At 36.0% G+C, this 27,034-nt stretch overlaps 1 protein-coding gene across 1 annotated transcript in view; it reads right to left on the bottom strand.

Moving 5' to 3' along the window:
- ANKRD31 (ankyrin repeat domain 31) overlaps window positions 1–27,034 on the bottom strand; it is a 119,241-nt gene that overhangs the window by 30,250 nt on the left and 61,957 nt on the right. The window contains exons 13-19 of the mRNA XM_045848253.1: window positions 25,203–25,255; window positions 22,713–24,225; window positions 22,022–22,189; window positions 10,983–11,120; window positions 9,964–10,106; window positions 5,812–5,974; window positions 4,323–4,438 (exon numbers count right to left, since the gene is read on the bottom strand). Coding sequence (XP_045704209.1) covers window positions 4,323–4,438; window positions 5,812–5,974; window positions 9,964–10,106; window positions 10,983–11,120; window positions 22,022–22,189; window positions 22,713–24,225; window positions 25,203–25,255 — 2,294 coding nt within the window. The remainder of the gene's footprint in view (window positions 1–4,322; window positions 4,439–5,811; window positions 5,975–9,963; window positions 10,107–10,982; window positions 11,121–22,021; window positions 22,190–22,712; window positions 24,226–25,202; window positions 25,256–27,034) is intronic.

Genomic DNA, 27,034 nt, shown 5'->3' with positions numbered 1-27,034 from the left:
TATAAAGTTCAGCACAGGGAATATAGTAGCCAAAGAATATATATGGCAAGACCCACGGACATGGACAATGGTGTGGGGATTCCCTAAGGGAATTGGGGAGGAGTCTGTGTGGAGGAGTGCAAAGGGGGAAAATTGGGACAACTGTAATAGCATAAACAATAAAATATAATTTAAATTTAAAAAATACTCATTTCCCTTTACATTCAAAATGTACTCTTGCTTTGTTTAATTTTAACTGTATAAATATTGCATATTTGGGGGAAAAATAAACTTAAAATACATCTTAAGTAGCAGATCTATTTCTGGAAAACAGAATCATAATTTTTCATTGACTTCTGTTATAATTATAGGTGTAGGAGAAAACCAAACAACTCAGCACATAGTATTTATAGATAACATATATACAACAAGTTTACTTTAAGGCTTTATGACTATCATTGCACACTATTAAAATATTGCACACAATACTAGAAATACAAAACACTACTCGAAAGCTCACAAAGGAAATTGAAGACCACATCTTTATACCCCTGTCAGTATTAATCTTCCTTCCTGGAATGTCTTCAATTTATTCTGCCCAGATCCCTCTCTTTGTTACAAGAAATGGAATCAGAAAGCGAACTCTTAAACTGGACTGCCTGGGTGTAAATCCCGACTTCATCTTTTCCTGGCTGGTAACTCCAGCAAGTTGCTTACTCTCCTTGCTTGAATTGAGTAACCCATGTAAAATGGTTAGGACAGTGCAGCACAAAGTTAGAGCTCAATAAATACTGCTTATTATTATATAACACCCATCTCATGTAAGAAACCTCTTAGTAATCTAATCCATACTGATTTTTCCTTTCTCAGAATTACTTAAGAATTTTAGTGCTACCAAATTTAGTATTAATATGTATGCCATATATATTATATTTCTCCATCAAGATAATGAGATCTTGTAGGCAGAAGCATGATTTTTATATTTATATGTGCTCTCCACACTGTTGGATATGTACTTGTTGCTAAAAAGATGACAACTGATAAAATGACTCATATTATCTTCCCTTTAACATATTCTCAATACACATTCATTTTTAAAATGTATAGATCCTCAAAGCCTTCTAAGTATATTACTCTGAGATTTTACTTTGTTGCCCAGAAGGGATATGGAAAATGCACATAATAAAACCATCCAACTATGTTGAAAAGCAATCTCATTGCTGTCATTTATAAAATGAATCAAAATGAAACTATAAAATACACATATTCAAAACAAATAAACAACAGGATTTATTTCTTTTTACAATGAATAGTTATGGTTATAAAAGCAAATTAAAGGTCTGAATTTGGGCCCAGGCTAAGCCTCTACCTACAGGTTCAGATAAAGAAAACAACTTCTGATGCTGGCTTTCTTTTCTGTTTCACCTTATATAGTGGATGCATATAGTCTTAGCCACCATCGGCCATAAGCTTTCACTCCCATACTGCCTCCATACTCCACCTTCATTACTGCTCAAGTATCTTAAAAAACAAACCAAAAAAACCCTAACCTAGTATGTATCTTTGGAACAAGCAGTTTTACACAGTTTATATTCTCCTTACTATAAAACTTCACTGTGATTGTATTCCAGATTTGCTATTTTTACTATGTCAGAATCATCTTTGCCTCTGACATCTCTTTTAAATTTTGTACAATATTGCACAATGGTAAAGAATACAGGCTCCGGAGCCAGATTGCCTGGAGCTTAATTCTGGCACTGGTACTTAATAGAAATGTAATTTTGGATTAAATTATTTAACCTCTTTTATTTTAGCTTCCTCATCTACAATAAGGAAAATAATGGCAATAACAGAGCCTACCTAGAAGGATTATTATGAGAACTAAATGCATTAAGATAGTAGTTAGAGGACAGCCTGCCATATGGTAAGTACTCAGTGAATGCTGATTATTATTATTTCTGTACTTCTTAAATATGAGATAGAGGAGGAGGCTACCTACATGCTGTGATCTGAAGGTAGCACCAAACTCAAATCACCTCATTTCCTTTGTATGTGGCCCCAGAGTTACTCCTCATTTCCAATTTGGTTTGAAATTCCTAATGTTCAAAATCAATTTTACATTTAAACTCCTCATATTTCATTTTAGTTTTTCTTTTTCTTTTTTGTAAAGTTGGTTTTCTTTAGACTCTTATATCTCCATTACATATTCTCTAAGGCTAGGCATCTAAAATGATATACATCATTCCTAAAGCAAACACCCATAGATTTAGTAACAATAGAGTGATTTTTCATAATATTCTAATCTTTACATGAAAACATACCTGTAAGATACAATATAGTGGGCTGAGCTGATATAGAAGGACCTACTACCAACACATGGAAACAATGGACAAAATACAATAAGCTTTAAACACACACACACACACAGCTAAAAACGGAAAAAGAAAGGGAAATTCCCTGGTGCCAGAAATAAAGCTAGAGTGGCCCACTGGGGAATTTGAAACAAATACAGATATTAGGGGCTAGGTTTTCAATGCCCATAGAAGAACAAGAGATAAGGCCTCAAGCCTGCATGAGGAGGGAGGTATAAAGGAGTTCCTGCAAGCTGCTAGTGACCCAGAGTGGGTGTACCTATAGATTAGATAAGAATTAGAAAAACTCTCTTGTCACCCATCCAGGGCTTTAGGTAAAAGAGACTTACTTTTGTCACATATGAATATGAGGACTAAATTTACAAAATACGTGGTTCAGAAACCCAAACTGAGAAATTAGCATAAAAATTGATGTGTAACTGACAAACCTCTAAGGCCCCAGCAGAGGCAAATGTTAAACAGGAAGCCCAGATTCACCAAAATTCCCACAGTAAACAACCATCACTGAAGTGAGACTGCAGTAAAAAAAATTACAAACCACATGAAGAATCAGGTTACGATGAAAAAGAGTCAAAGGGAGAGTTGAAAATTCCTTTTAAAATATTTGGAAAGATTTTTTTAATGCTATCAATATTGTAAGGCAAGAGCAGAAAAGTTGTTTTTTTTTTAAACAAAAAATTGAAAAGGGGATAATTTCTAGATATAAAAAGTCATTAAAATGAAAGAGTCAATGTATAGATTGAAGAGATGAAAAAGATTTGAGGAGAAAAATAATGAATTGGAAGAGAAACCAAAGGAAATCACCTAGAATGTAATATGTAAAGTGATGGAAAATATGAAAAATGTATTAGGACACATGGAGATGAGTCTAACAGACATCTCAATAAGTGTTCCAAAAAAAAAGAGAATACTGAGAATAGAGGAAAGGCAATATTCAAAGATAGAAGGACTGAGAGGTTCCAGAATACAAATGAGAAATGTCTTCACATTAAAGGAGTATGTTTAGTCCTAAGTATAATAAAAACACATCCACATTTAGACACAACCCAGTGAAACTACAGAACATAAAAGAATAAGAGAAAAATCTTAAAAACTGTGAGATTAAAAGGCAGATTATCTACAAGGAACTGACAATTTGGTTGACAGTTGACTTTTCATCTATTACAACAGATACCAGGAAACAGTGCAAAATATTTTCAAAATGCTGAGGCAAATGCAATTTAGCTTGAATACCACTTAATATATTTAAGATATCAATTAGATGATTAATCATAATTTGGATTCAGTGAATGACATTTTCCCTCTCTTCACTAACAGAAAGTGTGTAAGAGAAATGCAATCAACTTACAGTCTTACTCAAAATATTTCACTGAGGGTACTACTTTGCTTAAGAAGTGAGTAGTGAAGATCTAGTTATGTTTTGTGTTTTTGTCAAATTAAGTATATATATCTTATCAATATATATTTTATTGAGCAACTACTGTTGTATTTGCAAAAATATACCTTTATAGGAAGGGTTTCATATATGGCAAACACAATCTATCACTATAAACCATGTGGGATCCAGGATGGCTAACCCAGATTGCTTTCCTTTCTTCTGTCTGAGTTTCGGAGTCTTTACTACCTAGTATGTATCCTAGAAACTTTTAGGAGGTGGGAGAATGAAGACACACTATTACACTGGTAGTGTCTGTAGGACAAGAAGTAGCCAAAAAACCAAACATAGGTGTAAAAGACAGCAGCTAATCTATAACTCTTAATCAATGCAGATAACCATACATGAGAATTAACCATACAACATACCTTCTTGGCTCATTCTGTTCAATTAGCCTTTTTTTTTTAATGATAAAAAAAACATTTTCAAGCTGCACGTCCTTAAAAGGGAAAGAGTACTGCCAGTAACGAAAGTCTGGCTGGCCCAAAGAATGGCACTTTCTAGGCTGAAGAACAAAGGATTTCAACTTCACTCACCATAGGGAGGCTTTCTCTTATTTTTTCTTGGTGTGAAAGAGAAGGTGGATCAACAGTTTTTAAGTCATCACAATAACACGACTGGTGTCTTTTGGCCTGGACAGTAGCAATTTTTACTTTAAGAAGTAAAATTAGAAAATACAGTAAGAATGTGCAAAATTCAGCTTCATTTTATCAATTACTATGGTGACAGGAATGGATAAATTAAGTCTACAATTATTATAATGTCTTAGTGTTGGTTAATACCTTGGTATTAATTATCAATTGACTAATTACAGCTAACATTTACTGAATACTTATCACATACTGGATACCAAACTCTTTTCCTGAATCATCTTATTTGATCTTCAAATAAACCATATGAAATAAGTAGTTTATTATATCAATTTCACAAAAGAGGAAAGTGAAGCTTAGAGGGATTTTAGGAGGTTGCCTAATTGTCACACAGCTAGTACTGAAACCAGATCTGATCCCAAAGTTGTGCTCTTAATCACTATCACTACTATTTATTGTAAAGTTCTCTCTGACCCTTTTCCCATTCTGGATTCCCTTTCTCCATGTAACCATTGTATTCTATATCCCTCATCCCTTTGGGAGTATCTGACCAAGGAAATATGTGCAGATAAGTTGGAACAGATACAGCACTTCATAACGGAGTGCCCAATAACTTCAAATGCAAGGCTTCTCTTAAGTTGAGCTGATATACAAGTAACTCATGGGGCTGGAACCTTCAGATATGGCTGTGGAGAGGGACGGAGACATGGATGGGGATCTAAAAAAGACCCTGATGCTATGGGCTTACCATATAGCAGCAGGCAATGAAAAGAGGAACCTTCTCTCAGTTTTAACCTTGACCTACATGTGATTGAACTTACTAGTAAAACACGACACAATGATTATCCTAGGCAATTTCTTATATTATTTAAATTCAAACCACTTCTAAAAAATGGTTCATAAAATTTTGCCTGGCTGTACATTACCTTCAAATATTTTTCACTATTATGGGTATATTACACATATACCCATATATTTGCTTAACAAATCCATATTCTAGCATTAGAATCTTAGATTCTTTAAAAGCTGGTATTAGCCCACCTTTTATATGAATCATTATAAATTTTGAAGTAATGAAATCTTACTTGCAGATTGTTTAGTAGTATATTCTTTTCTATCCTCACTACATGTAAACCAATCTGTGTAGTTTCAGTTATATCTCTATGTCACAACCAATGTTAGGATGATTAATGTTTGTTTAATGAATAGTATGGGTTTTATTTCAACATGTACTCCAAGTCAAATAGGATCATATGACTTATAAATTAAACCAAGTTTATAAATTTTACTTTCTAAAAGTGTTTTTTCAAGAGCTTAAAAATACAAAACATCTATTCCCAGTTATAAAACAATTTATACTACAAATATAAAGATTTTATTTTTCTAAGCAGAAGTATACATCTATAGAAACAGTAAGTAATACTGACATACATACCAGTGGCTATAGTGTTATTCTCATCTTTATTATCACTCTCAATAGCACCATAAGATTTTAGCAGCTCTTTCATTTTTTCATCATCTGCTTCATCTAAAGCAGTCCTCTGTTTTTGACTCTTTTGATTAGGGTTTGATCCATGTTGCAGTAGAATCTCAGCTGCCTAGAAGGTATTTTTCCAAGTTATTTCTATTAACACTTTAGATCAATAATTTCTGCCTTCATTATAAGATACTACTACGAAGTGTTTAAAGTTATCAGAAAAGTTTTCAAATTCTGGTCAAGAATATTTATTAAATTTGATATAACAACTGCAAATGGACTCACTGATTTGGCTTGATTTGTTCCCATAGGAACCAAATATGATGTCATGGAAGTACCAGATACGCTGCCTTTACAGCAGTAAGACACAGACATAGGTAGACTGTGTGCAGGTTTTATTCAATTTCTTTAATAGAGCCCTTTGTCCTTCTCCCCACAAGCTGCTAGAGGATGTGTGGAGAGAGGAGCAAGAATTATTTGACAGTCCTGGCTGGTGTGGCTCAGTGGATTAAGTGCCAGCCTGCAAGCAGATAGGTGGCTGGTTCAATTCCCTACCAGGACACATGCCTGGGTTGCAGGCTGTTGCAGGAGTACAAGAGTCAACCAACTGATGTTTCTCTCCCTCTAAAAACAAACAAACAAATAAATATCTTTAAAAAAATTTTTAAAAACCACTTCAGAACTATATTATATTATAAACTGTATTATAAATTGCCATTTGACAGAACTGAACAAAGTTCTATTTGGATTATATTTCAGGAAACCTAATATCCAATCTAATAATGTTTATGTAAATATGTGTCCTAAATAATTGATTTATAGTCACATAATGTTATAGATAAATGGAAACAGAAATAATCTACTCCAGCCCCATCATTTTATAGAAAAGGGAACTGAGGTGACAGACTGTGACATTTTAGGGGCAAAATAATCTTCTAGTATAAATAAGGTTTTTCTAAATAACTCAAGATTATGTATTACAAGTCAGTTTGTAACTGATCAAAGTTAAAAATGGCTACTACTTAGTTTGTGGTATAAGTCAATTAGTAAAAGCCATTTGCCAGTGATTCCATTTGCATGAGACAAGTGACTCAAGCACTAAAAACCCTTCTAATTAAGATGGTCAGAATTTTGTTAAAATAGAGATATGTGATGTGCTAGTAGCTTTTCTATTTCTGCTTGTGTTCAGGGATAAAGAAGTTTAGGAGCAAATGGGCCAGCTGCAATGACAGGGATAGCCCGTTATTTGTTCCATCAGTCTAGAGATAGCACAGCATAAAGGAAAACACTTATTTTAAATTCAAGCATACAGAACTCAGTCTTGCTAATTACTAGTCATATACTTGAGCACCTTACTTACCATCTGAACCTTATTTTTATCACTTATGAGGATTAAATGTGAGCCCTTGTAAAGTATTTGGCACATAGTGGGCTCTTAATGAAACTAGTCCCCTAATCCTATCTCTTTTCCTTAAAGAGTTGTAAAAAAGACCAACTGAGGTAATAAAAAACAGGAGATAAATGCCATATGGGAAAAGTCTCCTGCAAAGATTTTTTTTATGAAACCTGTATATCAACACCTTAGTGAAGTCTGAGTATTTTATTTTTTAAGAAGATGGGATGAACAGTGGCTCAATCCAGTAGTTTCTATGCCCGAGTGATCATTAAAGTCACCTGTGGAATTACTTAAACATACAGATTCCTTATCCTATCTTTCCTACACTATATGGAGGACAGAGAGAGCTATTTTTGGAAAAGGAGGCTTTTCTAGACTCTTAAAAAACTTATGCCATATAAACAATGACTATTCTGCCTGTGTGTTAAGACAAGGCCTTTCTCTAGGACATGGACTTTAATATATTAACATGGATTAATTTAATATATTGGTATGGAAGACTCAGGGAACTTGCTCAGAGAATAGGCCCCTAAGCAGCTGTTTTTCAATTATACTCATTCATAGGAAAAAGCCCAAGACAACAGGGCTGACAGGCACTAAACAGGAAAGGCTAAAGCTAGAGTTGGGAGGGAGTGAGTCCCAGGTAACATGATGGGTTGGACCTGAGGAACGAGGAGCTTGGCAAAGATTAGGTTACCAAGAAATAGGTCTCTCACCTGTTTTTCTTTTTTCTTTCTTTCTTTCTTTTTTTATTTAATAGCTTTACTGAAGTAATCACTACTATAATCATGACTTAGAAACATTCCACCATCAGAAAAAATGTGTTATGCCTCTGCAGCCAATCCTTTCCCACCACCTTTTGGCCCTTGGCAATCAGTGATCTGCTTCAATCACTACAAATCTTGCCTTTTATAGAATTTCATATGGATAAAATATACAGTATATGGTCTTTGTGTCTGGTTTCTTTCAATTAGCATGACAATTTTGAGATTCATCCATATCATTTCATTGATAGTTTGTTCTGGCTATTTGCTAGCTAGTATGAATACAGTGTTATATCAATGAATGGAAGTTATACTCATTCTGCAATGTATGTAGAGAAGTACGTAAATACACTTGTAATAAAGATGTCTCTAAGAATGCTACTTGCTAGCTATGAAGAGAACAGTGTTATACCAGTGTATGGAAGTTATAACCATTCTGCAATGCATGTAGAGAACTGTTTGTTTTTTTTTAACTGATGTCTTTTAGAGAGAGAGAGAGAAACATCGGCTTGTTCCACTCACTCATGCATTCATTGGGTGATTCTTGTACGTGCCCTGCCCAGTGATAGGACCCACAACCTTGATGTATTGGGATGACACTCTAACCAACTGGGCTACCTGGGCAGGACTATAGAGAACGATTTTTAAAAAGCTTATAATAAAGATGTCTCTTAAGAACGTTGCTTGCTACCTTGAAAAAAGTGGTTTCACTCTAAGTGGCCTTTTCCCTGTAAAAGTAGCCAACAAGTTCATCACTTTAATGAATCTTACTGTTTCCTTTCTTCCATTTCAAAATCATATAACCTTGAGATTTTGTCTCTTTTTTTTTAATGTAAATGCCTTAAAGGCTAAAGAGCTTCTTTAGTCGTTAGACCACCTTGGACATCAACCCACCCATCTAGTATTATTCTTAATCATTAGTTTACATCTTTTATCTCAGATCGTAAATTCAGTAACTCTATTCTTTCACATGATTACATTTAGGCTGAAAATAGTGGTTACATATGTTCACAAAATTAAGTAGATATTAGTAAGAAATCGGAGAAATTTTATATATGAAGCCTAGTTTTATATTGTTGTTATTGGTGGTAGTTTTCTCAGCTATTTTCTAGAGCCTATGATTATTCCTGAAATCTTTATTGCCCACTGATAACAATAAAAGTTTTCTCCTGAGGTTTGTCAAACAAGAAGGTGTATTTAAAAATCTAGAGCATTTTAAAGTCCAGATTTGAAATTCACTGTACTAAAATAGTGACCCAAGTAATCTTCTCTTATGATATTTTTGCCACCTTGCTTGATTAGGAAAAATAAAGAAAAAAATATACAACAAATCCCCAAGTAACAAACTACTTGTGTTTTTACCCATTTCTTTGGGACCTCAAAGAATAAAGTCTAGCTGTTATATGTATCATCACTATAATTAGACTCTTTTATGCACAATAGCAAAATTATTTAAGACTATTCAAAATAGAATGTATTAGATTTATAGCCTGTGTTTACTCCCAACCCATTCATTTTATTCCGATTTACATGAGTTATGTAATAAAAAGATAATGGAAAAATGACTCATTAGTAAATATGCTGATTTTCCAATCTATACACAATGTCTTATCTTCATTTGCAATTTTAAGCCTTCAAAAATAATTTGTTGTAAGGAATCGCTTTAGTTCTCAATTTAAAATACTGGCTCAGTGGCTCAGATGGTGGGGGCATTGTCCAACACACCAAAAAGTTGCAGGTCTGATCCCTTATCAGGGAGCATACCAGAAACAACCGATCAATATTTCCACATTGATGTTTCTCTTTTTCCCCTCCTACCCGTTCCCCTCCCTTTCTAAAATCAGTAAGTATATCCTCAGGCAAGGATAAATAAATAATAAAATACCTTCATTTTCTTCACTCATTTTTCTAAAAAAGAGTAATGGGAACCAACTCTGATGTGTACTATACCTTTAAATGATTATTTGTAACAGCAGCATGTAAAGGCAGAATTCCACCTAGATTTTCACAAGCAACATTTGCACCAGCTTTTAACAACTCTGCAATTATATCATTACATCCCTCACGAGAAGCCTTATGTAATGGTGTGCAACCTAAAAAGGAAAAAACAAAACAAGCTGCGGCTTACAAATTGACATTCATGTAATATATCCACCATTGTTTATTTGCCCCGATGGAATTAATACCTATGTTGATTCAAAAGTATATACTAGTGGAAAAGAAATAATATTGAAAACTATGGCCTTGAAATGTTTCATTTTAAAAAGTAAATTGATCTCATAAAAAATATTTTGGTAGAAATGCCAAAACAGAAGACTCACAGAACATTAAATATAATGGCCCGAGTGAATATTAAGGTCAATTTGCTTCAAATAAGATATGAAATATAGTAAGATCATTCCTGACTTTTCTACTTGCATCCTTCCACTGTCACATTTCTCCTTAAAATGACATGTGATTTAACCAGTCTTCGAGTTTTTCCCTCTGAAATTCCTTACACAAGATTCTTCTGGGCTGAGCAAAGTGTTCTGGGCTGAGCAAAATGTTAAAAGATCAATTTAAAACTGGAGGTTTAAAATAAAATTAAGGGAGGGAAAAAGAAAGAAAAAATAGAAATGGGGCCAAAAGGGAAAAGGAACAAAAATGGAAAAAATGTTCCAAGCTCTCCAAGTTAGGGAATGGTATTAAGGGCTCTAGGGAAAAGGTTTAATAAATAAGGCTTCCCTTACTTCTCATTCTGTATACTCTCATTGAATTCTCCCAGAGGTACATTAAAAACTATTTAAAAGAAGTCATTTATTTTAATGTGGGAACCAAGATTAATCTTAAATTCAACTAATAGTAAAAAAGAGTGTTCAAAGTTACCTGTTACATAGCAGCCAAATTCAAAATTGGGGTGGTAGGTGTAAGTTCAAATTATTTTAGCAAATTCAAATTATAAACACAAGTAAAATTAAAAGAATCCAAACCTGCATTATCTTTTAGATTCACATCTGCTCCAGATTCTATTAGAACTTTCACCAGAGACAAATTTCCTCTTCTGGCAGCCAAATGAAGCCGGCTTTCCCCTCTGGCATTCCTCTTATTGATCCCAGCTGTTTTCATTTCTGTAAATTTGCCAAGCAAAACTGAGGCTTCTTTTCAGCCAGGGGCTGATTATTATAAAGGAACTTAGAAAATACATAACCACTTCCTTAAAATATCCTAAGTAGGGTGCACTACACAGAAACATATACCAATTAATATTACCTTTACTATTACTATTTTAAAATACAACTGAGTTCTTCAACTTGTGAAGAAATTGTAGGACATCTACACACATTACTCCAAACTCATTCTAGCAGTTGTTCAGTCACTCCATCACAGTATTGACGAAAACAAATAAACTTGTTTCACTGCTACACTCATTACACCCTCAGTACCCCTTTAGCAATGGCTAAATTTTCTTAAAATAAATTGATTTTTTAAAAGATTTTACTTATTTATTTTTAGAGAGGGAAGGGAGGGAGAAAGAGAGAGAGAGAGAGAGAGAGAGAGAGAGAGAGAGAGAGAAATATTAATGTGCGGTTGCTGGGGGCTGTGGCCTGCAACCCAGGCATGTGCCCTAACTGGGAATCGAACCTGTGATGCTTTGGTTCGCAGCCTGCGCTCAATCCACTGAGTTATGCCAGCCAGGGCATAAATTGTGATTTTTATAAAAATTCTTTCTACAGCTATTCTCTATCTTGGTGGGTCTGTTTCTGATTACATAAGATACCAAGAACCAAACTGTGGACTATTGATTTATTATTTTTAGTTCATAAAAAATGAAGTACAGTATCATTATTCTAAGGTTCTTTTTTAAGTCCATTTCTTGCAAGGCAAGTTAGGCAGACTTAAGTTGGAACTTAAAACAGTGAACTGATGTTCACTGTTTAAAACACGTGTTTTTCCCGTTTCCTCTCCTAACCATGCTAAAATGACAGTAAAAATTTTTTTGAAAAATATCACATGAAAGAAATAGAAGAGGAAAAAATAGAGGACAAAGACTTCAAGAAATTTGGAGGAACTGGGAAGTCACTAATGGAGAAGAGTTAACTGAAGTGGCAAAATGGGGAACGCTCCACCCAAAGGAATTTGCTGAGGAAAGGAGCCAGTTGGAACCCAGGCACTCAGCACTTGAAGGCATCAGGTACCATGCAAGGTAGCATGGAAACAGGGAGACTGGCTGAAAAAGTGTATATAGAGAAAAGCTGGGCCTCCAAGTTGCCTTTTCCCCAATCCCAAATCACCAGGCAACCACTCCTGTCACCCCAGATCCCCATCCCTAAGCCAGGAATCTGGCTTTACTTTCTGTAAAACCTGCATCAGAGAAGCTTCAGACTGAAATACAAGGCACAGTAGAAGATTAGGCTGATTAAACAGAAAAGAATATTCATTAAACCAACAGTACTCAGAGTGGAGTTCCGGATAAGCAGCATCAGTATCACTTGGGAAACTTTTTAGAAATGCAAATTCTTCAGCCACCTCAAGCCTACTCTGGAGGGCAGGCTTTAAAGATGTCTCCTAATTACTCACCTTCTCCTATTTACTGCAATGTTTTAACGGGCTTTCCAGGTGACTCTGATACAAAATAAGGTTTAAGAACCACTGCAGGAAACCATCAGACCCTTACCCAGACTATTTCCTATATGTCAGCAACCAGGCACAGAATTTCAGAGCAAGAGAAAAAAGATTAGAGGATTACTCTCTAATGAATATATCCTCTGTTTACACGCATCATAGGGAAAACTGCCACTCAGGCAAAATTTCTAAATATTTTTTAGAAATTTGCACTCAGAAATTCTTTATTGGAAGAATAAAGACATACTATGTTACATATATACACACACATATATATTTTTAATGATAATATAAAGTCTACTTAAGATGGTAGGCTTGCAGATTGCAAATTTGAATTGAAAAATGTCTCCCAGTAATTGTTACTATGAATGACACAAATCTTTTCAACTGGTTCCTGGTATGTTTGTAGCAAAGGTAGGCATGTGATAAACATTTTGGGGTAAAAACTAAAAAACTGCTCAATGTTATTATTGTCATAAATTTCAACGGCATTTAACTGAAATTTGAAAATAACAAAATAGGGCAGAAAATGGAAGCACACTAAAATTCTTTATAAAATCTACTGCATTTAAGGCTGAGTATTTCTAAACAGCATTATATTTTATATGTAATAAAGTATTAATAATTGTTTATTAATAAATGTAATGTCATTAAGAAATACTCAGCTGTTTGTACCTTTTTACATGGGCTGGTTTTTCCTCTCTAGATGCTTTTTAGATCTTCTCTTTATTTTTCCTCCGAGCTTTCACAGAGAGATGTCTTGTTTATTGCACTAGACACTTAGTGGGTCCTTTCAATATGAAAACTTCTGTCCTTTATTTCTTGTATAATTTCTTTAATGATTTTCTTTCCTATTTTCACTGTTCTTTCTCTCTGGATATCTTGGAGTGAGCTTCTAATTTTCTTTTCTCCTTATTTTCCAGTTTTCTATTTATTTTTAATAGGAAACTTGGAAAGTTTTGCCTTCCAACTCTGTTATAGAGATCTATATATTTTTTATTATTATTATTATTTTTTAATCATTGTTCAAATAGTTTTCTCCTTTTTACTCCCAATCCAGTCCCCCCTCCCACCCTCCCCACTTCCCTCCCATTACCACCCTCCCCTTAGTCTATGACTATGTGTCCTTTAAGTTTGTTCCTGTGAACCCTTCCCACTGTCCCCTTAAATTCCCTCTTCTCTCCCCTCCGGTCACCATCAGCCTGTCCTCTATTTCAGTGTCTTTGGTTATATTTTGCTTGTTTCTTTGTTTTGTTATTTAGGTTTCTGTTAAAGGTGAGATCATATGGTATTTCTCTTTCACTGCCTGGCTTGTTTCGCTTAGCATAATGTTTTCCAGCTCCATCCACGCTGTTGCAAAGGGTAGGAGCTCCTTCTTTCTTCCTGCTGCCTAGAATTCCATTGTGTAAATGTACCATAGTTTTTTGATCCATTCATTTACTGATGGGCATCTTGGTTGCTTCCAGCATCTAGCTATTGTAAATTGTGCTGCTATGAACATTGGGATGCATAGGTTCTTTTGAATTGGTGTTTTAGTATTCCTAGGATAGAGTCCGAGCAGTGGAATTGCAGGGTCAAAAGGCAGATCCATTTTTAGTTTTCTGAGGAAGTTCCATACTGCTTTCCATAGTGGTTGTACCAGTCTGCAGTCCCACCAGCAGTGCACTAGGGTCCCCTTTTCTCCACAACCTCTCCAACACTTGTTGTTTGTTGCTTTGTTTATGATGGCCATTCTGTCTGGTGTGAAGTGGTATCTCATTGTGGTTTTAATTTGCATCTCTCTGATAGCTAGCGATATTGAACATCGTTTCATGTGTCTTTGGATTTTCTGTATGTCCTCCTTGGAGAAGTGTCTGTTCAAGTCCTCTGCCCACTTTTTAATTGGATTCCTTGTCTTCTTAGAGTGCAGTCGTTGTTACTATGCTGTTAGTTCATAAGTTCTTTATATATTTTGGAGATTAAACCCTTGTCTGAGGTGTCATTGGCAAATATGTTTTCCCATACAGTTGGTTCTCTTTTAATTTTGATACTGTTTTCTTTAGCTGTGCAGAAGCTTTTAATTTTGATGAGATCCCATTTGTTTATTCTTTCCTTTATGTCCCTTGCTCTAGGGCACACGTCAGTAAAAAAGTTTCTTCGTGAAATATCTGAGATTTTCCTACCTACGTTCTCCTCTAGGACTTTAATGGTGTCATGTTTTATATTTAAGTCTTTTATCCACCTTGAATTTATTTTTTGTATGTGGTGTAAGTTGGTGCTCAAGTTTCATTTTTTTTGCACGTGGCTGTCCAGTTCTCCCAACACCATTTTTTGAAGAGGCTATTTTTACTCCATTTTATGTTGCTGCCTCCTTTGTCAAATATTAATTGACCATAGAGACTTGGGCTTCTTTCTGGGCTCTCTGTTCTGTTCCGTTGGTCTATGTGCCTGTTTTTATGCCAGTACCAGGCTGTTTTAGTTACAGTAGCCTTGTAATATAGTTTAGTGTCGGGTATTGTGATCCCTCCTACTTTACTCTTCTTTCTCAAAATTGCAGCAGCTATTCGGGTCGTTTATAATTCCATATAAATTTTTGAAGTGCTTGTTCTATGTCTGTGAAATATGCCATTGGTACTTTAATAGGAATTGCATTGAATGTGTAAATTGCTTTGGGTAGTATGGACATTTTGATGATATTAATTCTTCCAATCCATGAACACGGTATATGTTTCCATTTGTTTGTGTCTTCCTTGATTTCTTTCTTCAGTGTTGTGTAGTTTTTCTGAATACAGGTCTTTTACCTCTTTGGTTAGGTTTATTCCTAGATATTTTATTTTTCTTTTTGCTATTTCAAATGGGATTTTTTCCTTGATCTCTGCTTCTGCTGTTTCATTGTTGGTGTATAGAAATGCCTTTGATTTCTGGATATTGACTTTGTATCCCGCTGTTTTGCCAAATTCATTTATTAGGTCAAGCAGTTTTTTGGTAGAGTCTATAGGATTTTCTATGTATACGATCATGTCATCTGCAAACAGTGACAGTTTTGTTTCCTCCTTTCCGATTTGAATGCCTTTTATTTCTTTTTCTTGTCTGATTGCTGTGGCTAAAACTTCCAGTACTATATTGAATAGAAGTGGTGAAAGTGGACAGCCTTGTCTTGTTCCTGATCTTAATGGAAAAGGTTTTAATTTTTGCCCATTGAGAATGATGTTGGCTGAAGGTCTCTCATATATGGCCTTTATTATGTTGAGGAATGCTCCCTCTATTCCCAGTTTGCCGAGTGTTTTTATCATGAATGGGTGCTGTATCTTGTCAAATGCTTTTTCTGCATCAATTGATATGATCGTGTGGTTTTTGTCTTTGCTTTTGTTTATGTGATGTATTACATTTACTGACTTGCGAATATTGAACCATCCTTGCATCCCTGGAATGAATCCCACTTGGTCATGGTGTATAATCTTTTTAATGTATTGTTGGATGCAGTTTGCCAGTATTTTGTTGAGGATTTTAGCGTCAATGTTCATCAGTGATATTGGCCTGAAGTTTTCTTTCTTTGTTGTGTCTTTATTTGGTTTTGGAATTAGGATGATGTTGGCCTCATAAAAAGAGTTTGGGAGACTCCCATCTTTTTGCATTTTTTGGAATAGTCTGTGAAGGATAGGGGTTAGCTCTTCCTTAAATGCTTTGTAGAATTCTCCTGTGAAACCATCTGGTCCCGGGCTTTTGTGTGTTGGGAGTTTTTTGATTACTGCTTCAATTTCTTTTTGTTGTTATTGGTCTGTTCAGGCTTTCTGCTTCTTTTTTCATTGAGTTTTGGAAGATTATATTTTTCTAGAAAGTTGTCCATTTCATCTAGGTTTTCAAATTTCTTGGCATACAGCTCTTTGTAGTAATTTCTTACAATCCTTTGTATTTCTGTGGTATCTGTTGTAATCTCTCCTCTTTCATTTCTGATTGTGTTTATTTGGGTCTTCTCTTTTTTTTCTTGATGAGTCTGCTTAAAGGCTTGTCGATTTTGTTTATCTTTTCAAAGAACCAGCTCTTGGATTCATTGATCCTTAGAATTGTGCTTTTAGTCTCTATCTCATTTAATTCTGCTCTGATCTTGGTTATTTCCTTCCTTCTGCTTGCTCTGGGCTGCCTTTGTTGTTGTTCCTCGAGTTCTTGTAGACGTAGGGTTAGGTTGTTTGTTTGGAATGTTTCTAACCTTTTTAGGTGGGCCTGTATCACTATGAACTTCCCTCTCAGGACTGCCTTGGCTGTGTCCCAAAAGTTTTGGGTTGTTGTGAGTTCGTTTTCATTTGTTTCCAGAAACCTTTTGATTTCTTCCCTAATATCATTCTTGACCCATTCATTGTTTAATAGCATGCTATTTAATCTCCATGATTTTGAGTGTTTTTGTTTTTTTTTTCCTTTGGGTTGGTTTCTAGCTTCAGTCCCTTGTGGTCTGAGAAAATGCTTGGTATGATTTCAATTTTCTTGAAATTCTTGAGGCTTGTTTTGTGTCCTATCATGTGGTCTATCTTTGAGAATGTTCCGTGTACATTTGAAAAGAATGTATATTTAGCTTCTTTTGGATGGAGGGCTCTGTATATATCAGTAAAGTCCCATTTCATCAAGGGTATTGTTCAATGCCACAATATCTTTGGTGATATTTTGTTTGGAAGATCTGTCCATTTTTGATAGTGGGGTGTTAAAATCTCCCACTATAATTGTGTTGCTGTCCATATCTTTCTTGAAGTCCTCTAAGATTTTCTTTATGTATTTGGGTGCTCCTATGTTGGGTGCATATATATTTACAATATTTATGTCTTCTTGATGGATTCTTCCCTTGAGTATTATGAAGTGGCCTTCTGGGTCTCTCTTTATGGACCTTTTTTGGAAGTCTATTTTGTCTGATATGAGTATTGCTACCCCAGCTTTTTTTTCCTGTCCATTTGCTTGGAAGATTTGTTTCCAGCCCTTCACTTTCAGCCTGTGTAGGTCTTTTATCCTGAGGTGGGTCTCTTGTAGACAGCAGATATGTGGGTCATTTTTTCTTATCCAATCAGCTATTCTATGTCTTTTGATTGGAGCATTTAATCCATTTATGTTTAAGGTTATTATTGATAGGTACTTATTCATTGTCTTTTATGTACGTGTGTTCCCCTCTCTCTCTCTCTCTCTCTCTCTCTTTCTTCTCTCCTCCTTAAAGCAGTCCTTTTAGAATCTCTTGCAGAGCTGGTTTGGTTGAGGTGTATTCTTTTAGACTTCTTTTGTCTGGGAAGCTTCTTATTTGGCCTTCTATCTTGATTGAGAGCCTTGCTGGATATAGTAGCCTTGGTTGCAGACCTCTGGTTCTCATTACCTGGAGTATTTCTTGCCATTCTCTTCTGGCTTGAAGTGTTTCCATTGAGAAGTCAGCTGTTAGCCTTATTGGGGCTCCCTTGTATGTTACTTCCTTCTTCTCCCTTGCTGCCTTTAAGATTCTCTCTTTGTCTTGAAATTTTGTCATTTTAATTATGATGTGCCTTGGGGTGGGTCTCTTTTTGGGTTCCTCTTGATTGGGACTCTCTGTGTTTCCTGGATTTGTGTGACTTTTTCTCTCGTCAAATTAGGGAAGTTCTCCTTCATTACTTGTTCAACTAGGTTTTTGATCCCTTGCTCTTCTTCTTCTCCTTCTGGTATCCCTATTATACGGATATTATTACGTTTCATATTGTCTTGCATTTCTCTTAATCCCTCCTCATTCTTTCTGAGCCTTTTTTCCTTTTCTTGCTCTTTCTGGATGCTGTTTTCTACTTTGTCCTCCAGCTTGCTAATCCGATCTTCTGCTTCATCAATCCTGCTTTTCATTCCTTCTACTGTGTTCTTCAGTTCAGAAATTGTATTCTTCATTTCCTCTTGACCTTTGTTGAGAGTTTCTATTTCCTTTTTCATGTTTATATAGTTTGCAGTGAGATTGATGTAGTTTCCCTCTAATTTCTGAAAGCTCATTGTGAGTTCATTGAACTTCCTGGTAATCATTGTTTTGAACTCACTATCTGATAGTTGAGTTGCCTCTATTTCATTTAGCATTTTTCCTGAGGCTTCCTCGTTTCCCTTCAGTTGGGGGGTTGTTTCTTTGTTTTCTCATTGTTCATGGGTTTCTTCTTTTTTCTTCTTGTTTGTTAATTTGAACTGTTCTGATTCCCTGTAATTATGGTGTGAACTTCTGTGATAGAATATTTGTGTGTTTCAGTGGTGCAATCTCCTTCATGTATCCTGGTGTTCACAGCTTCCCCCTACTCTTTTTTGGGATCAGTTGGAGGAGTAAGGCAAAATGGTCTAAAACAGCAAGACAGTATACTATGATATTTACTTTAGCAGCCAGTAGAGAAGAGATGGGTTATCCTTTGGCTCCTTATAGTGTTAACCGTGATCCTCCACCCCACTATCCACGTTTTAGAAAGGATGGAAAGAAGGTAAGACTCTTATTAGGGCTGAGAGGATTGTTAGTTGGATCTAGAAAGCTGTGAAGCTGTGGGAGGTCAGCTTCTAAGGTAGGGTTGGACTAAAGATTAGTATATAAGAGTAGTGAGTTCAAGAATAGAGACAACCCCCACAATAGTATAGTTCAGAAAATTGCAAAGTGGGCTGAGATCAGGTAGGGGCATTAAGAAGCATTTACAATTGTATAGGCTAGGTCTTACTAGCAGTAATAGTAAAGTGACAGTCTTGTGGCAGAATCGATGAGGTCTAGATAACAAGAATAAAGAGTATAGAACCTTGAGAGGTGTGTTAATGGAACACAGATGAAGGACAGTAACTTATCAACACCTTGTGACTGAGATACCAGGGGGAACCTATCAAATGACAGTATAACCAGCCAAGCAAAGAGGATTATAGAGAAAGAAAAAGAATACCAAAATATTATTAAAATAAAAAATGTCAGAAAAGTGAGAAAAAAGATAATACAAATTTACAGTAACTTGCAAGATTAAAAAAAGGAAAGAAAAGCAGAAGATGTAGTGCAGGAGAGATAAATTTGGAGTGGAAAGAATAATATTAGGTTGAAAGGAAGAGAAACATAAGGGATTGTAAGATAAAAATAATAAGAATAGAAAAAAAAGTCACATAAAACACAAGATAAAATCAATCAACCAACAACAGCCAGAGAAACCAAACAAAACCAGAACCAAACAAACAAACAAAAAAAAACCTCTTGTTGGTTTCTAACTGGCCAGACCAGTTTTTCTGCTCTTGCTGGCTTCAGCTGGCTGAGGGGCCTTTGAAATGCTTCTCTCTTCACAACCAGATCTCAGCAAGTCTGTCAGGTACCCTGGGCGCCCCCGCACACACTGGTGCGCAAGAGTCAGTCTTCCCGACGATGGTGCGCGAGCCCAGCCGTTTCCAGCTCCGTGTTCCCGCCTCACCGTACTCCGACTGGATGTTGGCGCCTTTCCCGGCTCCCTCGGTCAGGCTGGCTGGAAATCTCTGAGCCACCACTGCAGTTATGCACCCAGCACCACGCCCCTCCCGGTATCGCAAGGCGAGATTCCAGGATCGCAGCGCGAGATTCCAGCCTCCCTATGGGGCACGAGCCTAGCGCGGCCGGCTTGTGCTCTCCACCGATCTGCACTTCCACTGGGCTAGAGATGCCCTGGTCCAGTCGGCTAGAGGCTCTCACTTCTCCTCGGTCTCTGGACGGCTGTTCATATTCCCTGGGCGATTTTTTCTCAGTCCAACTGGCCAATCTGTTCCTTCTAGCAACCCGTTCTCCCCTGGGGTTTCTCACCCCCGTATTTGGGGGAGGGAGGGAGCAGCAGCTTCCCTCTCCAGGGAGCCCTGGGGCAGAGCCCGGAGCACTGGCGGGCCTGGGGTCTGCACACCCCCAGACCCCGCGCTGCTCCCTGGGCCCCTTTTGTCCTGTATCAGACTGCTTACCGTCTGGTTTTCCAGTGAGTGCAATAATTTCTGATGTCCTGCTTTCAAAAGTGATTCGGCAACCCAGCCCACTTGCTCTGTCTCTCCACCAATCCGCGAGTTTCCCCCCTCTTCACAGAAGCCGAGAAAAACGCTGCCTAGAGTAAAGCCGCCATCTTCCCTCCCAAGATCTATATTTTTGAAAAACCTTTCTGCTGTTATATTTTTAACATATTATTAAGGGCTCTCTCTGTATTGTTCTCTGTTCCTTTTTTCTATGCACTTTTAAAAAAGTTTTAGTGATATCCTGATTCTTGCATTATTTCTGTTTCTTCTGGGTTCCTTTGGTCTATTCAGATCACTTTGATGTCTCTTTTATACTGGAGTTTTTCTACAAATACATGTTAATTTTTTACTATGAGAGAAACTGAAATGCAGAATGGAAATCTGTGGAGGGTTAGGGAAGTGCAGCAGAACTCAGGGCTTGGTAGAATTCACCCGTGGGTGATCAAGAGGTAAGCTGGCCTTTGTGTTAGGGAAGTACCAGGGGTATTTGGAATTCTCCTCTTTTGGATAGTTCAATTTATTAGTTCAATAAAAAATATACTTATTCAGGCACTGTGCTCTAAAAAAAAAGAGACAGATGAAACACAACAGAAATTTATTATCTCATAGTTCTGGAGACCAGAAGTCCAAAACCAAGAGGTCAGCAGGGTCACATTCCCTCTAGAAGCTCTAAGGAACAATCCTTCCTTGATTGTTCCAACTTCTGATGCATATCAGCATTCTCTGACTCCCTTGAATTTGCCTACATTGCTCCTGACTCCATCTTCACATCATCATCTCCTTTCCTGTGTGTCTCAAATTTTCAGGTTATTTTTTTTAAATGAAGACACTTGTAATTACATTCAGGGCCCACTGAATAATTTAGAATGATCTCATCTCAAGATCTAAATTACATCTGCAGAGATTCAAGATGGCGGAAGAACGAGCGGAAGCTACACTAACTGAAGTGGTCCAGCATATTGTTCACCACATAACTAGCTCCAAGGAGTATAAAAGGGTAGTTAGCTTGTCCATACTGTCAAACACACATAGTTATTTCCTGTGATACAAAGAAACTAGTGGCTATGCTTTAAAATATTTCCTTATGTTAAAAGGGCTCAGTGTACACTCTTGTTTCTCTTCAGATCGCATAAATCTTTTGCCTTTTTAAAAAGGGCTCAATGGATGTAGCTATGAGATGTGACACAGTTCATCCCCACCGCCCACACTCAATATTCGTGCTATTTATCTCCGCTAAAATATCAAATTAGAAGTCAGAGGCAGAAATATCATAAGAACGTATCTGAAGACTAATGGATTCTCAAGCGATGCTTTATGGTAAAACCATCTAAAACTAAAGCTGAAATAATCTTGTAACTTAGTGAATGACTAAAAAAATAAACAAGTAAATCTGAAAGTTTAGAAATATCCTGAAGTAGAATGGATTTCTGGGCTTGGCCACGTAAACCTTTACCTATAAAAGGACAAGAACACAAACCTTGGCTGCAGGCAGCTTTCGAGAAATTTTGTCTTTTCTTGAAATTCTGAACTTCATAGTGTTCTTGGATGTTAGCAGGTATAAGAATTTCTGAATCTGTTTTATTTTTTTTTCCTTCACAATTTCTCATAGTGTTTTCATCTCCACTGATATTAGTTAATTCCTCAACTGAAAAACAATCATTTTGCAGTAGCAGTGTGGTAGTTCTCCTTAATGGTTACATTAAGGAAACTTCAAGAAAAAAGTCTAGTCATATAACTGTTCCCAGTTTCTGTTCCTAGCTAGACTATTTTCTTTCTAAGGGAATGAAATACTTTAAAAATGTTTTTATATAACAAATGTAAATTAATTTGCTGAATGAAATTCTGATGGGAATTCAGTGAATTGTTAAAATCGTTGGAGCTAACAATTTCCTGCTTTGAAAATGTTAAGTTTCCTAAGATAAGTCTATACTAAACATAAACATAAAATTGATATAAATACTGTCTATTAACTTCTATCAATATCAATTTAACAACTGTCTTTGAAGAATGGTTTGACAAAGCAAACACTATTACTAACAGCATCCCCAAATTGTAGTTCACATGTCCTAACTCTTGTCAGTTTGGTCATAAGTTGAGTGAAATTCAGTTGAAAATTTCTATAAAATAAGTAAATCTATAGGAAATGTGTACAAATCTAGCAATATTACTAATACCTGGTTTGGGAGAAATTTCCTTCTCTTCTCTTTGACTAGCTTGTGAGATGTTGGTCAATTCTTTATTCATATTGTCAGTGGAATGAAAATCTATATTATGTATGATTTCACTCCCTGGAAGGTCCTGTCTCCTATTTTCAACTTTAGTTGTTTCTATTACTTGAGAATGGACAAATGTGGATAAAGACTCACTTGAAGAATTTGTTTTTTGACCTTTGTCACTGTAATTCCTTATAGCATCTTCTTTCTTATTCACTCTTTCCACAATATGTGTATCTGTTTGATTCATTAAAGCAGCTGGTACTCGGGGGCTACAACAATCCTGAGGCCTTTTGAACTGCTCCACATGACTAGTCAACTTTGAAACTTCATGTGTTGAAAGTGTTCTTGTACAAACCAAGGAAGTATGCTCAGGATTCCCATGTGAGTGATCAAAAGAAGTTCCATACATGCAGCATTGATAATTTGTCACATGTGGTTCAGAAACTGCTATATTATCTGAATTGGAAAAATTAACAGCTTCCTGTTGTGGAAGTATGCTTAGGCTGCCTGATTTTAATTTATTTTCTTGTGAAAAATGGTCTTCAGAAGGTAAAAATTGTTGAACATCCATTCCTTCTCTAGTTGTTATATTCTCTTTGTAATTATGGTGCTTTTTGCAACCTGTAGAACATATCACCTTTTTAGACGGTACACTCTTCTCAGAGGTACAGCAATCACCATGAACATCATTAGTAGAATTTTCCCACTTATTAAGGCCCTCTTTTTTTGCATCCAAGTTACTGTTTTCATGAGATTTATAAGGACTAATGTGCTGTTGTTCTTGGTGACTATGAGGCTGCTGATCTGTAGTAACAATTGGTAATTTGGTTTCTTTATGTAAAGAATGTCCTGAGAAAGATATGGCTTTAGCTTGGTCACTGGATTCTAATTCAAAGGATTGAATTTCTTGATTTTCTGATAAATCCAAGCTCTGGGTATGTATCTCTTTGGGAGTGGAACAAACCTCAATATTGTTTTCTAATTCATTTTTTGGGCCCAACAGAGCTGGCCTAAAAGGTTCACATGGCTCTTCTGGAATGTCATCAAGGGTTTGGAGAACATGTTGCTTACGAGTGACGAATCTACTACAACTTCTAGAAGAAGAGATAGCTACTGCCTTTCTTGGGTTGCTTTCTTGGATTGCATTATACACTTGAATGCTTTTTTGTTGTGCATTTTTTCTTCCTTTATATTTAGACACATTTGTGCTGGGATTTTTGACACTATGGAGACTGTCTTTTCTGAGTCCTGTAGAGTATGTTTGGTTAACAGTTGATTGCTTTTGCTTGGAGTTATCAAATTGAATGCTTTTGGAATCTTTTGGGTAATGTTCATATATATCTTCTTTCTTTATAATTAAACCTTCTTTGCTTCCGTCATTATCTTTTACATGTTCTAGCTTCTGTCTGTTGGAATTTTCATCACAAACAAATCCCATGCAATTTTTAGAACTGAATTTTGGTTTCTATAGAAACAAAATATATAGTTAGCTTTAATTTTCAGCTGTAGTTCTATACTCAATTCATTCTGGATTGTTCATAAATTAAACTATTATTCCACTCAATTTTATAATTTAATTTAACCATAGGGTCTGCTGAGATATACACAACCTGATTCTTTAGAAAAGTAGACTAATAGAAGAAAAACATACACAATAGACTCAGTATGTGTACTAATCTTTATTTTCTGCTGCAAATTTCTATTTTTTGCCAGTATTTTAGCTCAAGCAACCTTACTAAATATAATAAAAAATCTTAATCTACTTGATTTTTATAGGCTCTTGAAATAATCAGATAAAAGTTTCCTTATAAAGGGAACTTATATAGTTTCCTTATAAAGGAAACTTTACAAGAATGCATTAGAAATACCTTCTTTCCTAATTGTTATACAAATAGAACTTGAATTAAGGAAGTTTCTACCTCTGCTATCTTGGAGAGACTATGGGTAGGGCAGCAGCAGAAGGGATTTAAAAACCAGAAGATGGATATGCTCCCAAATTGGTCTGTATGGAAAAATTATTGTGGGCTAAGATTAAAACAAGAACAGTGCTTCCTGTCACTCACCACAACTGAAGCACCAAATAAAGAGTAACTGTCCACCATATAAAGTTTGAAGGGATAGATCAATGTCTTTGACCCTTGTACTGTGTTTAGGCCAGAGGAAATTTGACATGGTTGATAAACCTCAGGGCTCCATGAAGAGCAGGAGAAAGCAAATGTCTGCCAATACATCATTGTATCCAGATATGCTACATTTACTGCTTCCCAAATTTATGGCCCAGAACCCTCTGATTCTCATGTAATTATTCCAAAGTATCTTAAAAGCAAAGGTGAAGTCACTGTTCTTAATGCATGCCTCAGCAATCTTTCTTTCCCCTTTGATGATGTATAAAAATAAATAGGTGAATTCTATGAAAATGTTTATTGCTAAACAGACATATACCTTGTGCTGGTGTGTATCCTCTACATCTAATGGGCCAATGCTGTGCTTTTGAGCTGTAAAAAAAGAGAGAGGGAAATCAAAGAAAATAGCCTCCACTGGTCAGTCTCTAGACTTCTAAACCCACCAAGTCCCTTGCCATGAGAAAACCAGGTAGAATAAGTAAAATTATGAAAATATTTTCTATTAAAATTTACACAAATAACATTACTAGAATTTCCATATTTATCAGAAACCAAATACTATCTTGAGGGATCTAAAAACATTTCTGTGGATAAAGCAAAATAGACTAAAAAAATACTAAAAATGAACACTGAGCTCAGTATTTTTATGTTCTCCACAGATATATCCAGACATTTAACTGTATGAAAGCCACTTTTATAAGGCAAAAGTCATTTAATAAATTATTTGAATTACCATCATTTCCTAATGTTTACTTAATAAGGTTCAGTTTGTTCCTCTTATTTTCCAGTAAGATTGGGCTACCAGAAAGAAGTCTTTTGTTGTAAAGAACTATTTATTAATTGAATCTTGGTGGCTTTAACTATCATGAAGTTATCTCTTTATTATAAAAGTAGGGTGTTTTGATCCAGGACTAAGTCCTTAGTTTCTAAGGACTAAGGACCAAATGCCTCAGTCCATAGCATTCGAACAATTACCTCTTGGGGAAAATTCTATTAATATATAGTTCGGTAAAAGTGAATGAAGCACACATATCTCTTAAATGAAAAGAATTTGTTTTGTTTGGTTTCAAAGGACTCAAACACAACTTATTCAACAAATATTTACTGAATGCTTACTATGTACATGGCACTTTAGTATTTATTACTAGACAAAACAAAGATCTTTTCCTTTATAGAGTTTAGATTCTAGTGGGGGAAGACCAAAAATAAAAAATAAGCAATTGTCCAATGTGTAGGATAGTGTTAAATGCCATGGAAAAAGGATAAATACAGTAGGGTAAGAGGGACTGGTGTGTGGTAGTTCTAAAAATACATTCATAAAATTTTTGATACCCTTCCTTTCAAGAGGTGGAGCCTAATTTTGCTACCTGTGAGTATGGCCAGACTGAGTGACTCACTTCTAACAAATAAAATATGTCAAAAGAAACTGTATATCAATTCCAAGATTAAGTTATAAAAAGCCTGTGGCTTTGTCTTGAGTGCATTTTCTCCTCGATTACTTGCTCTGAGCCAGCTATCAGGCTGTGAGCAGCCTTATGGAAAAGCTATGTGGCAAGTAACTGAAGCCACCAACTGACAACCAGTAAGGAACTGAGGCCTGCCAATAATCATGTGAGCTGGAAAGTGGCTTTTCCTGCCATAGTGAGCATTGAGATGACTGCAACCCTCACTGTTAGCTTGACTGCAGCCTATGAGAGACTCAGATACGAAACCACTGAACTGAACTGCTTTCAGATTTCTAACTCTCAGAAACTGTGAGAGATATTAAATGTTGTTTAAAGATGCTAAGTTTTGTTGAATAGTGGCAAATAACTAATACAGTGAGGGTAGGAAAAAGGCAGTCTGTGATATTAAGTAGGATGGTTCAGGCCTCGGTCAGAAGATGACTTTTAAACTAAGACCGGAGGAGATAGGGGAGGATATCTGAGGAACAGCAAGGAGGCCAGTGTGACTGAAGTCAAGTGACAGAGGTAGAGGCTGGTAGGAGAAGAGGTTAACTGGCACATTGGCTGCTAGGCCATTGGGAGGATCCTGGCATTGCTTCTAGATTAAATGGGGACCACTGCAGGGTTTTGAGCAGAGAAATGCAGTGATGCATTAAGGAAGTTGGTAATACTAGCTCATGTAGATTCTTAAAACCGAGAGGAAATA

The sequence above is a fragment of the Phyllostomus hastatus genome, unplaced genomic scaffold (assembly GCF_019186645.2).
Source record: "Phyllostomus hastatus isolate PE091 unplaced genomic scaffold, TTU_PhHast_1.1 phas_contig_58, whole genome shotgun sequence".
Lineage (NCBI taxonomy): Eukaryota > Metazoa > Chordata > Mammalia > Chiroptera > Phyllostomidae > Phyllostomus > Phyllostomus hastatus.
The sequence above is the reverse complement of the archived record's forward strand: the minus strand, read 5'-3'. Positions and strand labels throughout refer to the sequence as shown.